At 36.2% G+C, this 15822-nt stretch overlaps 1 protein-coding gene across 1 annotated transcript; it reads left to right on the forward strand.

The window, feature by feature from the left end:
• The first annotated feature begins 966 nt into the window (after nt 1-966).
• LOC103455508 (AMSH-like ubiquitin thioesterase 1) lies at nt 967-6360 on the forward strand. The gene is made up of 14 exons (XM_008395100.4): nt 967-1398; nt 2519-2583; nt 2724-2799; nt 2890-3090; nt 3301-3395; nt 3825-3927; nt 4002-4048; nt 4275-4626; nt 4845-4934; nt 5009-5071; nt 5177-5251; nt 5542-5604; nt 5768-5820; nt 5943-6360. The coding sequence occupies exons 1-14, from the start codon at nt 1279-1281 to the stop codon at nt 6115-6117; spliced, it is 1578 nt and encodes a 525-aa protein (XP_008393322.1). The 5' UTR covers nt 967-1278; the 3' UTR covers nt 6118-6360.
• The last annotated feature ends 9462 nt before the right edge of the window (nt 6361-15822 follow it).

Raw genomic sequence — 15822 nt, forward strand, 5'->3', positions numbered from 1 at the left:
GAGCAATGGTTAATCAACTAAAAATTCATTATCATTGGTCCCTCAAGTCATCAAAACGTGCATCTATGGTTCCTCAACTTTAATCAAACTGAAGAAATGATCCCTTAACTTTAATCCAATTGAAACAATAGTCCCTCAACTTTAACCCAAGTGTAGTAATGGTCATTCCAACATAACTCATTTTGAAAAAATTCTAACGAAGTTGACGAAAATAACCATACTTATACGTTTTGATGAGTTGAAAGACCTTAATTGTAGCAATATTCATTACAACATAACTCATTTTGATAAAATTCTAACGAAGTTGACGAAAATGATCATAGCTATACGTTTTGACGAGTTAAGAGACCAGTGGTAATATATTTTTAATTGATGGACCATTAATCTAATTTGATTAAAATTGAGAGACCATTAATACAATTGACTTTTATCTCTTCAATTCCCAAGGGTTTTTATATTAACAGCCCACATTAAAATTTAATATTAAATGACTTATTTACTCTACTATGCAATTATAATTTTGACCTTATTAGGTTTAAAAAAAAAAATAAAGATTTATAAATACACCCCAAATCACTTTTAGCGTATTATTATTTTCTCAACTATCAAACATGTTGATTAAGAAAAATTGTTTTTGATGAATGGAACACGAAATCGATGTTTCAGAAACTTCAAATGAGGTAAGACTTCATAGTTTTCATTGTTTTAGTGATTTCGATGACATCGATAATTATTTAATCTTGCGTTTGCTGCATTATTTAAACTTCTATATTCATATTCATCTTTTATTTTCAATTCCTGAAAATAAAAAATGAGTGTTATAAGATTTGAGAAATGTGTGATGTAAAGAAAATGTGGGGTGTATGTACAAAATATAAGATGTATATTAAGAATGTGGGGTGTGGGGGTATTATGGGAAAGTAAGTGAGGTGTATTAAGATAATTTTTAACTGAAAAAACAAATGTGGGGTGTATTAAGTTTGTGAGATTTATTCAATAATTTGTGAGGTGTTAATATAATTAGCAATTCCCTATCATTTATTTTTTTTAATTTTTACATCTTTCCCAATGTACCCCCGCGAGACAGTTAGAATTACATCCCCCTTTGCAACGCACCCGTTCTTCACCTCTTTTTCCTCTGAGCACGAAGCCGCCATTGACGACCTTCCCCCGAGCTTCCATACTCAGAAGCTGGCATCGGAACGAGAAAACCCTAGCTTCTCGATCCCAGAGGATGTTGCGTGTGTAGAAAGAAAGAAAAAATTGGGAAATTAGAAGATGAGGTCGTCGTCTTCTTCCGATAGAATTAACATTGCTGCGAGTGCTCAGAGACTCGATGTCGACAATCGGATTCCTCTGCGTATTTACTTTCGGATCGCAAACAATGTCCTCAAGCAGGTTTCACTTCACTCTCTCTCTCCCTCCTTAATTTATCAGCAATTTTGCGAATTAAATTTCCATTAATTTAGAATTTAGGTTGGGAATTTCGAATTAATTTTGTTAATTTTACTTATATGGGAGTAGAATTTGGATTTTAGATGCTGCGTTCTGCTCTCTCTCTTTTTTAATTTTTATTTATTTATTTAGATATGAGAATTATAGGTAATTTGAGTTTCAGAAGCTCAAATATGTTGTATAGATCATTAGGGTTTCGGAGGATGTCAAAAATTTAAATTTGTAGCTTTCGGTCGATAGGACCCGAAGGATCAATGGGATCACAGAAAATAGTTGAAGAAGAACAGACACAACAAATTTGATCGCTTCGCTTGTAGGGATCATCATTTTGTTGAGAGTATCAATCCCATGTTGGAGAGAGGAGGGACTTGCATGTGCTTATAAGTAATTGAGTTACTTCTCATATTGCCAATTGGTTTTGGGATGACAAGTTGTCCATCGTGTGAAGCCCAACGGCCACACGTGGTCTATGTTACCCGATTTGTGTTGCCCACGTGCTAGACTTGAAAATTCGCCACACTTGAGGCGGCTTGTTGCGAGTATCAATCACACATCCGGGAAAGGAGGGACCTTGCATATGCTTATAAGTAATTGGGCTATTCCCTATATTGCCAATGGGTTTTATGGTGGAACCTCAACTTTCTTCACATTCAAGTAGGAAATAACTACATCAAGGAAAGTAATGCAGTTTCTATGGCGAGAACAAAAGCAACATTCTAGACAGTTTCCGTGCTTGACACACGCAAATTATGGAAATTTATCGATTTTGTAGTGAGGGCTTTGCTATTCTGGTGTCAATGTATGCTATCTTGTGCATTCATATTCTAATACATGTCCTCCATGCGTGCATATCCGGTGCTGCAATAATGTAAACCAAAGTGCATTTTCCTCATAATATTCCAATGTTATATAGATTATGGTATCAATCTTTTATTGTTCCTTTGAGATTCTTGTCCTTTTTATATTACATGAATATGATTAAAAATGTATTTCCCCCACAGTTTAGTTTCTTGTTTTCGTTTAAAACGTCTTTTCAGCTCCTAATAAATTTGTCTATTTCAAGGCTGACATATTTCGACACGAGAAGAATATTATAGACCTATACATTATGCTACTAAGGTTTTCAAGGTACGTATGAAAGCACCACTCAATTAATTATACAGTCAGCTAGGTTATATGAAGTAGGGCAAAAGTATACACAAAATGTTGGCGGACATACACAAAAATGCGTAAAAATAATGGTGAAACTTTTTGGTTTTCTACTTCAGTTTGGTCTCTGAGACAATACCGTGTCATCGAGACTATAGAGCATCTGTTCAAGGAGAGAAGGTTTTCTTGAAAAAGGTAATTTTATCATATCATCTTTAGTTATAATAGAAGTTATTTTTATTTCTCTGTTTCTATGCACTTTATAATTTCGGTTTTTTGCTTTAGAAATTGTTTGATGCTCTGAATGAGCTCGAGGAGCTCAAGCCAGCAGTGAAACAGAAATTTAAGCCAACAGTGAAACAGAAGAGCGATGAGTTTAACAGAATATATGGAAAGTTGAACAACGGGTGGAGCCATAATCACCAAATTGATTTTGTGGCATCCCCTCTCAAGAAGCAATCTTTGATTAGCTACGATGCAACCAAGGTACAGTTAGTGCTTACTTCTTTATCATACTAGTGGACATTAGACGTGTTTCATAAGAAAAAAACCGGAAACTACGGATTTCAATTTTCATTCTTTGACTCTGTTGCCTGCCAGTTTCATTTCCTCCTTATACTTTGCTTCCGACTGATACTATTATACGTTTCCTGTTGAAACAATTTTTACTTCCTTATGGTATTACATGTATGACAGGCAGCAGGACCAGCTGCAAGAGAACTTGTCCATCAACCTCTAAGGTCTCAACAATTTTCCTATGCCAGGCCTTTGGAGCATCAATTTCGCAAACTGTAAGTATTTATATACTTTACAAAGGTATCTTCTTTATATTCTTATAAAAACACTAAGAATATGCCCTACATGCTTTACGCACAAAATTTAGTTTAGTTCCATGAGAGGGTAATTTGAGGTTTTCCTGAATCGAGATAATTATGCATATAACCTTTTATGTACACGTGGAATTTTAAAAAGGATTTCCAGCTGCATATTAATGGAAAAAAAAGCGCATTTTGAGAGCCATCTTATCTGAGGCCAAGATTATTCTGCATGTGAAATTTGCTAATATGTCATTGCATTTTAACCTTCTTTTTGTTTCTACTTTCTGTCTCGTCTCATATTTGCCACACATGTACTGTATGGGGATAGTGAGAAAATGAGTTAAGTTTGATATTATGAAATGCTCCTGATCTTGATTGCCCTTGCTTGTTTGCCTTCTGTAGATCCATAGTTCCACGTCCAAATGAGGAAACTCTTTCCAGACATTCTGTTTTGGGCCCAAATGGGCTTAATGGACAGTGGCAGCCACCCAAAAGTGATATAGGGGTATGATGCTATCTGACTATTGTTTTTGGTTCAAAGTAGAAAAAAGGAATGTTCACTTTTCTCTTAAATTGTAGGTTCAGTATCCAAGTATTTTAGACTTGACTCCTGTTGAAATCCCAAGGTATGTCTCCTGGTTAACTTTCTGAAGCTCTTTTTTGGGTTTTCTGTACCTCCAGTTGCAGTTGCAATGGATCTAAATAATGGTTTAGGAATTCTTTTTATCTTTCTTCATGGAGTAATGTGTTCAAACGGGAACTTGATTTTTAAACATTCTAGGCAGTTCTCATTCCTGATATGTTTCTGTTTTTGGTGAGTTTATACTTTTTGATCATTTTCTGGGCAAACAGACTGGGGCAGTCCATAGAAGATGAACATACAATTATAAAAGATGAAAAGACAAATATAAATGACGCTAGCGATTTGGAACCTGAAAGGTCAAGTTTGGAACCAATTCTTACCCAGACTACTGATGGTGGCCAGAAGGATTGTACAGCAGAACTTTGCTCCCTCATTTCTTTTGAATCAACAGAAACTCCTGATGATACAAAACTTGTCAGACAGCCTTCTCCTCCGCCTGTTCTTGCGGAAGTACAAGATTTGATCCCAGCAATTTCATCTCAAGCCTCTGAGGTAGAATGTGGACTGGAGACTCTTTCATCAGATGAACTTCGTGCTGAATCTCCCCTGGAATTACATATTGTAAGATCCATGACAAGTTATTTAATGTTTACTGTATTTTCTCCCTTTCTGGGCTTTCAGCTGTTTGTCAGGAACAAAAAATTAGAAAATTTTAAATGCAAGATCTTTCTGATGATAAAAACTTAAGATAATTATTTGATCATGTATGCCAAAAACCAATGACATTGACAAAAAGCTGTTGGTTCTCCCCTTACCTAATAATTTGTTTCTCTATGCAGTCAACAACAATGATGGAACATTTCATGAAGCTGGCTAAGTCAAATACTGACAAGAGCTTAGAGACTTGTGGCATCCTAGGAGGCTCACTAGTAAGTCTGCATAACTAATTTACAAGGTCTTTGACTTCTTAAGATGCTAATGTTTTTATATTTCTATTCGTCAGAAAAACAGAAAATTTTATGTTACAGCTCTCATCATACCCAAACAGGAGTCAACTTCGAATTCGGTATGGCAGTTTTGTGCCTTTTGAACTATTTCATGTTTTGTTCTCACATATCAGTATACTTGGCCTGGAGATATAACTCTTGTCCACTGTACATTTTCTTAACAGTGTCAGGCCACGAATGAAGAGGAAATATTTGAAGTTCAGGATAAACAATCTCTCTTTCCTCTTGGCTGGATACATGTGAGTATTCAATCACTGATCAAAACATCATGCTTTGACCTTCCTCTGATTCATGGACTAAAGCCAGTTTCATATTTGATTTGTTTGTGATTTAGCAAAAATAGTAACATTTCCATAACTCCTGGTTTCGTTTAAAGGATAATATGTAAATGTAATATGATAAAAAGCATGTCTGCAGTTGCATCTGTTTCAATGCCTAATCTATATATGCGTAAGTTTACCCTGGGATTCTCTTTTATTTCCAATCATTATGCTGACCATTCAATTGTTCACTATGGCACAATTTTCAGACGCATCCTACACAGTCTTGCTTCATGTCGTCGATTGATCTCCATACCCATTATTCATATCAGGTGAATGCCTTTTACCTTCTGTGCATAGCTTTCTTTATCTCAGTTGGAAACCAACTTTTAAGTGCTTAGAGGATATAAATTTATTTTTTATGGACAGAAGCTAAGATGTTAATGTACAAAATTATAAAACCGTGGTTTACACAAATGCTTCTTCCATGTTCAGATTATGTTGCCGGAAGCTGTTGCAATTGTCATGGCACCACAAGGTGGTTCAAGGTAAAAGATCGATCACATCTCCTTGAATATCTTGCATTATTGGTGGTGTGACCGTAGAAATCATTTTTACTGGCCTTGCATTGGTTTTGGTACAATATCTTTTGGTTTTTTCACATGTACAGAACCCATGGCATTTTCCGATTGACAAACCCAGGCGGCATGTCAGTCATTAGACAGTGCCAGCACCGTGGTTTTCATCCACACGATCAGCCACCAGACGGTGGACCCATTTACAAGACCTGTGCAGATGTTTATATGAACCCCGATCTAAAGTTTGACGTTATTGATCTTCGATAGTTGGGCAAACGGTATTCAGATGGCTAACCTTCATTCCTGCAATTGTTCATATATATTTGAGTACAATATTCGATTTATAGAATTGGCCCGTCGTATGTACAAGTATTCTTTTTTGTGTGTAAAGCATGAAATGTTGCCAGGCATGGCTTCAACTTGGAAGACTTGGGAACTGTTTGTCTTTTGTCGATTAGGCAAGTGTTTAAGTGCATAATTAAGCATTGGGGTCGAAGTATGTTGCGAAAATGACTTGCATTTTACGGGTTTTTGATGTACAGATTCGTCTGAATTTTTTGGTAACCTTAATCGTTTTCATTTTATGTGAAAGGAAGAAGGGTTATAAAAAACGAGTAGGGTTACCGGAAACGTCTTTATTTGATACTTTTTGTTAAAAACACTGTTCTAAAAATCTCTGCCTAGGCACTAGGCGGTAGGCCACTATTCTGGTTTCCCTAGGCATTTGATAATTAAGAAAGGGGACTTAGACTTGCATAGGTGCTTACGTAGACTGCTTAGGCGCCCGCCTAATCCGTCCAGACTCGTCTAGACGCATGTCTAGGTCGCGATTCTTATTTAGACGGAAAATATATAACTTTCATTTTGCATTTTATTTTTTTTCAATAAATTGTAACATAGGCCATACCTCTCACTTTCAAAGCGATAAGTATCACTGCAACGCCATTCTGTGATCTTATAGTTGAGAAATAAGAACGGGATAAGCTCCTTACAAAAGTACTTCTGCATACAGAAAATGGGCCTAGTAGAGAAAATAAAAAAGCCTACAAGATTGACTCATAACTGAAAGGATTACCCCCTGCCCCCCTCCCCCCTGCCCCCCTATCTTGCTAACAAGAAAAAGAAGCCTTATTAGTTAATCAAGATCAGTAAAGCGGGAAGAAATTAACCAAGCAAAGGATACTGAAAGCGATGAAGCAAAGAAGGTCAACCTGAAGAGCGGCATCTGTTTTCCAAAAGACAGTGTCAAGAGACCCATTCTCGATAGAGGAGAGCAGGACAGAAGACAGGGCCAAACGAGAGCTTGAATGGACAGGCAAGGGGCAGACTGATTGCACTTACCAGGCACATGACTTATTGACTTAAAAGTAAGCCAAAAAACAGAAGAGATTTGCTTACAGAAGTACTATCCATATTAATAACGGGAATATATCTATTTGAAGGAAGGTACTCGTGTACGGGAATCAAAGTGATTAGAAGAGAACTGAGCTTTCAGCGAAGAACGAAGAAGCAAGGGACATCTATACTTTATATTAACTTTATGTTTTCTCTCTTTTAATTGATTGGATAGGTTCTTTCTTTTGTTTACTGTAGTATTAGATGTACTTCTTTCCTCATGTTTCATTCCCTACTTAGTCTATCACCGTTTGGTACGTGGGACGGGATGAAACTGAGTGGGACGAGACGTTCCGTCCCACGTTTGGTGTGCCTAAAACGGGAGAAACGCGCTGTTCCACGGAACGAATTTTGGGTGAATTTTCGTTCTGCCTCACTCCCTGGAACTACTCGTTCCACATCTGTGGAACACAAAATTATAACCTCTCAATCTCCATATTCTTCCTCCTTGTTTCCATCCGAGGGCATCTTTGCTCCATCTCCGTTCCGTCCAGTCCCGTCCCGTCTCATTCCATTATGTTCCGTCCCGTCCCATCTGCATACCAAACGATACCTAAGGTCATAGTCAATAGTAGTCTTTCGGTTGCTGTACTATTCCAATTTGCCTATTTTCTCTAGTGATTTAAGTTATAGTACTTCCTCAGAGGGATTGAACTAGCCTTTTGACTAAATAGATATGTGCATGGAGAGGTAATCCTTCCCTACAGGCAAAAAGGAGAGTGCCTTTCTAGCAGAAACAAGTAAAGGAAGAAACAAAAGCCTTCGACTGAGTAAACTAGGATTTAATTTCCGTAAGCCTGTTAGTGCAAGTGCAACTCGTCTGGAAGAGATTTTAAGGGAGATTGTTAGATGAACATACATTATGTGTTTTTTTTCCATGTCTTCATTATATTTTAATACTTTACAATCTATGTCATTTTATTTTGTAATTTATTTATTCCAATGTAATATGTATTTTCAAGTATAATCAGACACTTATTTATATGATATATAATGAATATATGCTTAAATCCGCTAAGCTACCTAGGCGCTAGATCCCAATCTGCTACCTGATTAGTAATTAGTGTCTTTCAAAACTTTGATTGAAAATACATCACTTTTACCTTTCCACAAGAAAGAAACCAATTCCTCCTCTCTCTCTCTCTCTCTCTCTCTCTCTCTCTCTCTCTCTCTCTCTCTCTCTCTCTCTCTCTCTCTCTCTCTCTCTCTCTCTCTCTCTCTCTCTCTCAAGGAGTGGGCCTAGAGAATTACATTATCTTCTTCCTTCCATTTTTTCACCAATTCCTCTCTCTCCCTCTGTGGAAAGGAACCAATTCCTCTCTCTCAAGGAGTGGGCCTAGAGAATTACATTATCTTCTTCCTTCCATTTTTTCTCTTGAGCTTTTTCAATGAAAGAAAAGAATCTTAAACTGGGTACCACCAAACCATACGATAGAAATGATTCCTCATGAGTCGGTCCATATATAGTTCCCTTTTACATGAACACGCTGATATGATGATTGCTTGGTTGTGGTCCACCAAAAAGCAATACTTCAAGCAATATCACTGGACTTGGATTCTCTGCCCTCCCAATTCGGTGCCCTTCCCGTGCCCTCATGTTTGTGTGGTCACGGTTAAGCCACGTCAATATTTTATATTACTATTTTTTTTGTCTTATTATTTTTATAAAAAACAATATAAAATGTTAGCATGGATTAACCGTGACCACACAAAACAGGAGGGCACGGGAAGGACACCGAAATGGGAGGGCAGAGAATCCAAGTCCAATATCACTACGGCGGTATATCAAGTCAATAACTCATTGCCATTATTAATGTATTTTGACTGGATGACACATTGGCAAACATACTTAATTTACATAGTAATTGGTGATAGGATTTAGGTAAGTTTAGGTCCATACCCTTATTAATGATCGTTAATTAGGACGACTTAGATGAAATAGGACGTTAACGTGCCACTGTCCCAAACAAATCAAATGATGTTATGTGAAATCGTTAATACATATCAACAAACGAGTGATAAATTAAGACACCGACACAAGCAAGCGCACCTTCGCCTTACCTATGTTGAAGTACCCTTGTACCCAACAAGGGTTCTTTCTCATGTGACTCACTATTGCTGAATGCTGATCCAGCAAGGTACCAAGTCAAAGTGGTTCCCACATATGCACACGATGAGTGGTTTATCAACATTGTGTCCTTGTGGTTGTGGGGAAGTCCCTGCATCTTAATCATCCACCCTAAAGAGTGGAAAAGGAGACTAGTCACATGGCCAGTTGCCATGCAAGGATTTTGAGGTAATAAGCGACCTCGAAGCTGTCTTTGCTTTGAAGTTTATAGCACAAAACACACTTAACCATGTCATTTTCACCGATTCTAAACAAATCTATAGCTTCTGTTCAGTTATATTTCTCAACCTTTTTGCTTTTGGGAGTTTTAGTGGGGAGATTCTAAACAAAACTGGTTTGCATGCTTCTGTTGTGTTACGTAAAAGTTGGGTTTCTTTAATTTCTTTCACTTTTGTTTCTAGTCAGAAAGGAACAATGGGCTTTGAGAAGTTTGGTTTACTTTGAATTTGGAGGGCTCAAGGAGAGTATCTGTAGGTACACGTTCTCCATTGCTACGACTTGGTTGAGCAAGATAGCTTCTGTTTTGTACACTTTGAGCTTTTTTTGTTTTTTTACTGATAAAAACAAGTCCTATGTCTTTTTGTCTGTAAATATCTTATGTAGGGTTTGGTAAAAACATGACAGGTATTTTCTCATCTCTAGCTTGTTTATGGTTATCGATTGCATCAGTTGGACTTGTGTCCATTTCGACACTATGTATCTGCCTGCCTGGCCTTAAACTATCGTCTAACGTTTAGTCTTAAGCTGAGTTGAGTGTGATGAGGGCGATCGGTCCTCATCACGCGAATTATTTGTGATTCTCGATGAAACTCAGCAGCACCTGTTTGTTGGAAGTGAAGAAAGTTGAGGTTTCACCATTAAACCAATTGGCAATATGGAGAATAGCCCAACTTACTTATAAGCCCATGCAAGGTCCTTCATCCAATCAATGTGGAATACATTCTCAATAGATGTCATATAGCCAATTGGTTTTATGGTGGAACTGTAGGAACTTGTAAACAAACAAACACCAAGACCAAAACATGAACCACAAACAAAAGGAAACCAACCCAGTTATGTGCACATAAATAACCAGAAATGAAAACATACCTGCAGCTGCACCAGAACTCGTAGCCATTGCAGCAAACTTTCAGTGATCCTTCTCTTCTCTTGCAGATTGTCAAGAGCTCGACTCACAGATAGGTTATGGTCCAATATGAGCGTTAGTTCTGTGAGAAGAGAGGTCACTATATATATACATATAGACTTCACCAAAATAGATCAGGATTTCCTATCAAAATCCTCATCGGAAACAAACACTTGTTTCCTGATGCTAACCAAAATCCTTTTCAATCAAGGATCAACATTCCTTTCATCAATAGGACTTTCTATCCAAATTGAATACCTATAACTGGTCCTAAAACTTCTCTATCTCATACTCATATTCTTACATTCTCCCACTTGAGTATGAGAACAGTTTCAAGTACTCAGTTTATCCAATCATACTTAGATAGAAGTGATCACTAACAGATAATCATCTCAAATTATTATAAAGGTGATCACATAATTAAGTCATTCACCAACACACAAGTACATAGACACAACCAGCTTACATAAACCAAAACAATGAATTTATAATTGCGTCTGCAACACAAAATACAGATTTAACTTACAAATCACAATGTCCAGTTCATGTTCATAGCAATGTATCTAAGCTCAAAAGTAAACCAAGACGTCTACTCCCACTCATATAGCCACCAAATCTTTTGGATAACAAAAGCTTAACCTCACATACAACTTACCCATGCATTTTAAAGTATTGAACTTAAGAATTTTTTCTGTTACATCGCAGAATTAACTCAAAAGTCACAACATACTTAATTTGCACTTTGTAATTATGTGAACCAATATAGCAAAAACCAAACCAATTTGCTCCCACTTATCTAGGCTATACTTAACACAAACAAGTTAAGTATAAGTTAATATCAACTATATTAACTAACAGTCATTGCAATACACTGAATGTCTTATCAATGTGATCAATTGCCGCAACCAATATGCAAACAAATTCCATGATCACATTCATCCAATTTGTATTTACAACAATGTGATTTTACTTGACCAGAACAAACACATAAATTGATTTGCTCCCACTATATCAAGTTAAGTTTAGTTCCAGCAAATAGCACTAAACTTCTCATTACTTAAACAAATTAAGTAACATAAATAATTACCAATTGCTTCAATAAAACCATAATCTGGTTTTCAAGCATCCAAATGAATTATAATGGCCGGCCTAAATAACCTTATGCTTACATTCGAACATATGATTCTCCCACTTAAGCATAAGCAGAATGATCTGCACAGCCAATAAAGAAACCGGAGATATCAACCAATTGATTCCCGATTCCTTACCAATTGCATAATCTCAGTTTAGTCAAATACACCTAAACCATTATGCAAGCAGTCTATGTATCAAAAGATAGTCACAATCCATTCGGAAAAACTTATCTCACATAAACCCAAAATCACCAGTTTCAACAATAATCAAAATCAGAATAGCAAGCACAATATTCTTGCATTCAATTTGATCCTAACTAGTTCAATACCCATCGAGCAAGATCAACTAAATTTTGATAATGTCTGGATATAAAGGCACAAGTCATCTTGATTAAAACAAGATAATCAAGATGATCATCCAATAAAATTTAGTGTACTTATAGATTTAATACATAATATCAAATCTCTTACACTTACAATATATCAAGTGAGATGAGTTTCAGAATACATTCTTGCCAACAAGGTTTCACTAAACAATTTATATCATTTCATACAGGTACTAACACAAGAGCCTTCACATGTTTTTGGTTATACAGTGCAGATATTGGCATTAACGAACCCAAAAATTCTGAACTACATCATTCACATATATGGCAACACCCCCAAAACCTATTATATATAGTGTAACCAAAATTGGGATATGAATTACACTCATAATTTTAAAAACGTCATTATGGATACTCGTATAATCCAATTTTGCTTTTCTAGAATAATTCAAACCAATCAGACCCACATAAAAGCCACAGGTATTTGGTAGCAACAATAAGTCAAATTCTACTATCATAATTCATAATGGAAAATCATGATGCAAGCTTCCAAGTTTCAAGCAAGTTAATGAGAAATCTTACATCTGCTTGAGACAACAAAATAGCAACAAAACAATATTTTCCACCCAATCTAATTACACAGGCTCTAACTCAAAAATAGAAGAGCAATGTGTACACCAAATATTAGTCTAATGAATCTTTATGCAGAAAGAATGATTCCAGTCATCTCACATAAATCATAAGTTGGCATCTATAGGGACTTCGAGTTTAATTGTGCCTTCACAAAATAAACAAGCATACTCGGAATAGCAAAAGCCCTAATTCATTATGCTCCAACTCATCGCACTATAATCACGCATATAGGAGAACAATTAATTATGCATGAAACAGTGAACTGAGTTACCTGAATGCATCATTGGACTCGTATTCGACAACCCGATTGCAATTCCTTTGCTCCAAATCAACGAAACAAATTATCCATCAATGCTCGAGACCCATCCATACGGATTGCCATGGTTACAGACGTGCCGAACCAAAATCATCGCCAAAGCGACGACCAGAATCCCGTCGACCCAAATTCCCACAAAAAAAGACAAACCATGAACGTTAATATCTCTTAGACAAACAAAAACTTATTAATGTCGTCATAATCAAGATTTCATCTTTCTTTTATCTTACTAATATTTGGTCAGGCATATTTTATGCACATCTTTATTCATATAAAGGATTAAGAAACCACAGCTACCTCAATCTTCAGACATCATAATGAACACAGCGGAAGCAATCATTCTCAAAATTAGAACTATGATGTTTAAGATAAATGTGTTTTGCTAAATCACTTTATTGATCTCCAAAGAAGCAAGCAAGAATAAGTTCACCCTTTCCCACGTGCAGCATAATATAAATTGTTATCATACCAGATTTATACCTGATTCACATAATCTGCAGAAGCAAAGCAGATTCATATACGCTAAAACATACACAGGTATTGAAAGAATTAAAAGCAATCATACCTTTTAATCACTGCAGACTTATAGACAACATATGCAAGAACAGGCATCAACAGACGTCTCATGCATAATGATCATTTTTCATGGTTGTTTAAGAAAACACAAAACCATCAGTAGAAAATGCAAATCAAAATTTTTCCGCATATATGGAAAAATTCAGCCTTGATTATCAGCTCTAATCAGAAATATCAATACATACCTCCTGCATATTTCAATTTGGAACAGCGCAACGGAAATAATTATCCAAATTGAAAAAATTAATTTAAGAGTTGAGAGAATCACAAAACCTAGAACATGTTTTGATCGATGAAGTTGCTAATCAAAACCCCAAATTGAGAAAACAACCTCAACCAATAGATTTGCAGAAAAAAAAACCAATGGTAATAGTTTAAATATATTTTGTCATTATCTGGAGATCACATACCACCGATGCATCTAAGATGAAAACATTGAGGTTTGCACCAGCAATTGGCCACATATCAATCCCCAAAAATCCTGACGGTCAATTTTATTTTATTAATTCTCTGCATATTGAAAACGCAATGTCGTTTTTGTGAAACTCTTTTCCAGCGAATTCGTTTAAACCAGTTTCGAAACCTGGAAGTCGCAAAATTTATTTATCTATTTATAAACACATTCGACTTTTCTCCTTTACAGATTTGAACTCATGTTTGTGTCTTGTGGCTCTGATACCACATGTAGGAACTTGTAAACAAACAAACACCAAGACCAAAACATGAACCACAAACAAAAGGAAACCAACCCAGTTATGTGCACATAAATAACCAGAAAGGAAAACATACCTGCAGCTGCACCAGAACTCGTAGCCATTGCAGCAAACTTTCAGTGATCCTTCTCTTCTCTTGCAGATTGTCAAGAGCTCGACTCACAGATAGGTTATGGTCCAATATGAGCGTTAGTTCTGTGAGAAGAGAGGTCACTATATATATACATATAGACTTCACCAAAATAGATCAGGATTTCCTATCAAAATCCTCATCGGAAACAAACACTTGTTTCCTGATGCTAACCAAAATCCTTTTCAATCAAGGATCAACATTCCTTTCATCAATAGGACTTTCTATCCAAATTGAATACCTATAACTGGTCCTAAAACTTCTCTATCTCATACTCATATTCTTACATTCTCTATCCATGTCACCCGAGTTGCGTTGTCCACGTGTTAGGCTTGAAAATTCGCCACAAGTGAGGGGACGTGTTGAGAATAAATCTCACATTTATGAGAGGAGATACGTGCATATGCTTATAAGTAATTAGACTATTTCTCATATTGTCAATTGGATTTATGGTAGAACCTCAACTTTCTTCAAGAAGCATCATCTAATTTACTTAATACATAGAAGTCTTTAACTTTCAGGAATACCTTGTCAAGTTTATGGCTCGACTCAATCACTTGTATTGTAATACTACTGACAGTGTTACGCCTTAATACGGACGTCGCGGTTGAGCAGCTGCCATGTTTTTTCACGATGCTATATATATACCATGATCCCATCTTACAAACTATTGTTTGTGATGTACATATTCATCTGAATTTTTTTGTAACCCTAATCGTTTACCTAAAACGATTAGAGTTAACGGGAGTCTTTATTTTTCACTTTTAGCTTTGAAAATACATCACTTTTACCTTTCCACAAGAAAGAAACCAATGCCTCCCATCTTTCTCTATCTCTCAAGAAATGGGGATTGAGAATTACATTATCTACTTTCTTCTTTGTTTTTCATTGAGCTTTTCCGATGAAAGAAAGGCATCTTGAATTAGGTACCACCAAACCGATAGAAATGATTCCTCATGAGTCGGTCCCTTTATAATTTCCTTCTACATGAAGATGCTGATATGATGATTGTTCAGTTGTGGTTCACAAACAAGCATACTTCGATCATATGTCGTTGTGATAATATCTTAAGTCAATAGTTTATTACTATATAAGAATGTTAAATCACATGAAAATTAGTGATTTGATTTAGATACTGCAACTGTGACATCTCTTAGTACAGGTAACTTCATGTCCATACCCTCAGGATTACTAATTTGGTGAACTTTGATAAAAGAGAGATGCTCAAGTGCCAATGTCTCAAACTAATCATGCGACGTTAAGTAAAAGCGTTAAGTTACACCTAATACATTTGAGACACTGCCACCTTAATACTTCTATTACAATTAATTATCTCCCTAGCTAGTTAAGCAAAGAATCAATGAGAACTACGCATTTTCCTTATCTATGTTTATGCACCTGCTTGTACCCATCTAGTATTCTCATATCACTCACCATTGCTGACTGCTGATACAACAAGATACCATGTCCCATGTGGGTCCCATATATACACAGTG

Source organism: Malus domestica, chromosome 14, assembly GCF_042453785.1.
Source record: "Malus domestica chromosome 14, GDT2T_hap1".
In the NCBI taxonomy this organism is placed as follows: Eukaryota; Viridiplantae; Streptophyta; class Magnoliopsida; order Rosales; family Rosaceae; genus Malus; species Malus domestica.

What these genes read in the sequence shown, in the direction of transcription:
- LOC103455508 (XM_008395100.4), top strand. Translation starts at nt 1,279, where the DNA reads ATGAGGTCGTCGTCTTCTTCCGATAGAATTAACATTGCTGCGAGTGCT. An exon ending in AGAAGGTTTTCTTGAAAAAG is followed by an intron (nt 2,800 to 2,889) that starts GTAATTTTATCA and finishes TTTTTGCTTTAG; the next exon opens with AAATTGTTTGATGCTCTGAA. An exon ending in CTCCCCTGGAATTACATATT is followed by an intron (nt 4,627 to 4,844) that starts GTAAGATCCATG and finishes TTCTCTATGCAG; the next exon opens with TCAACAACAATGATGGAACA.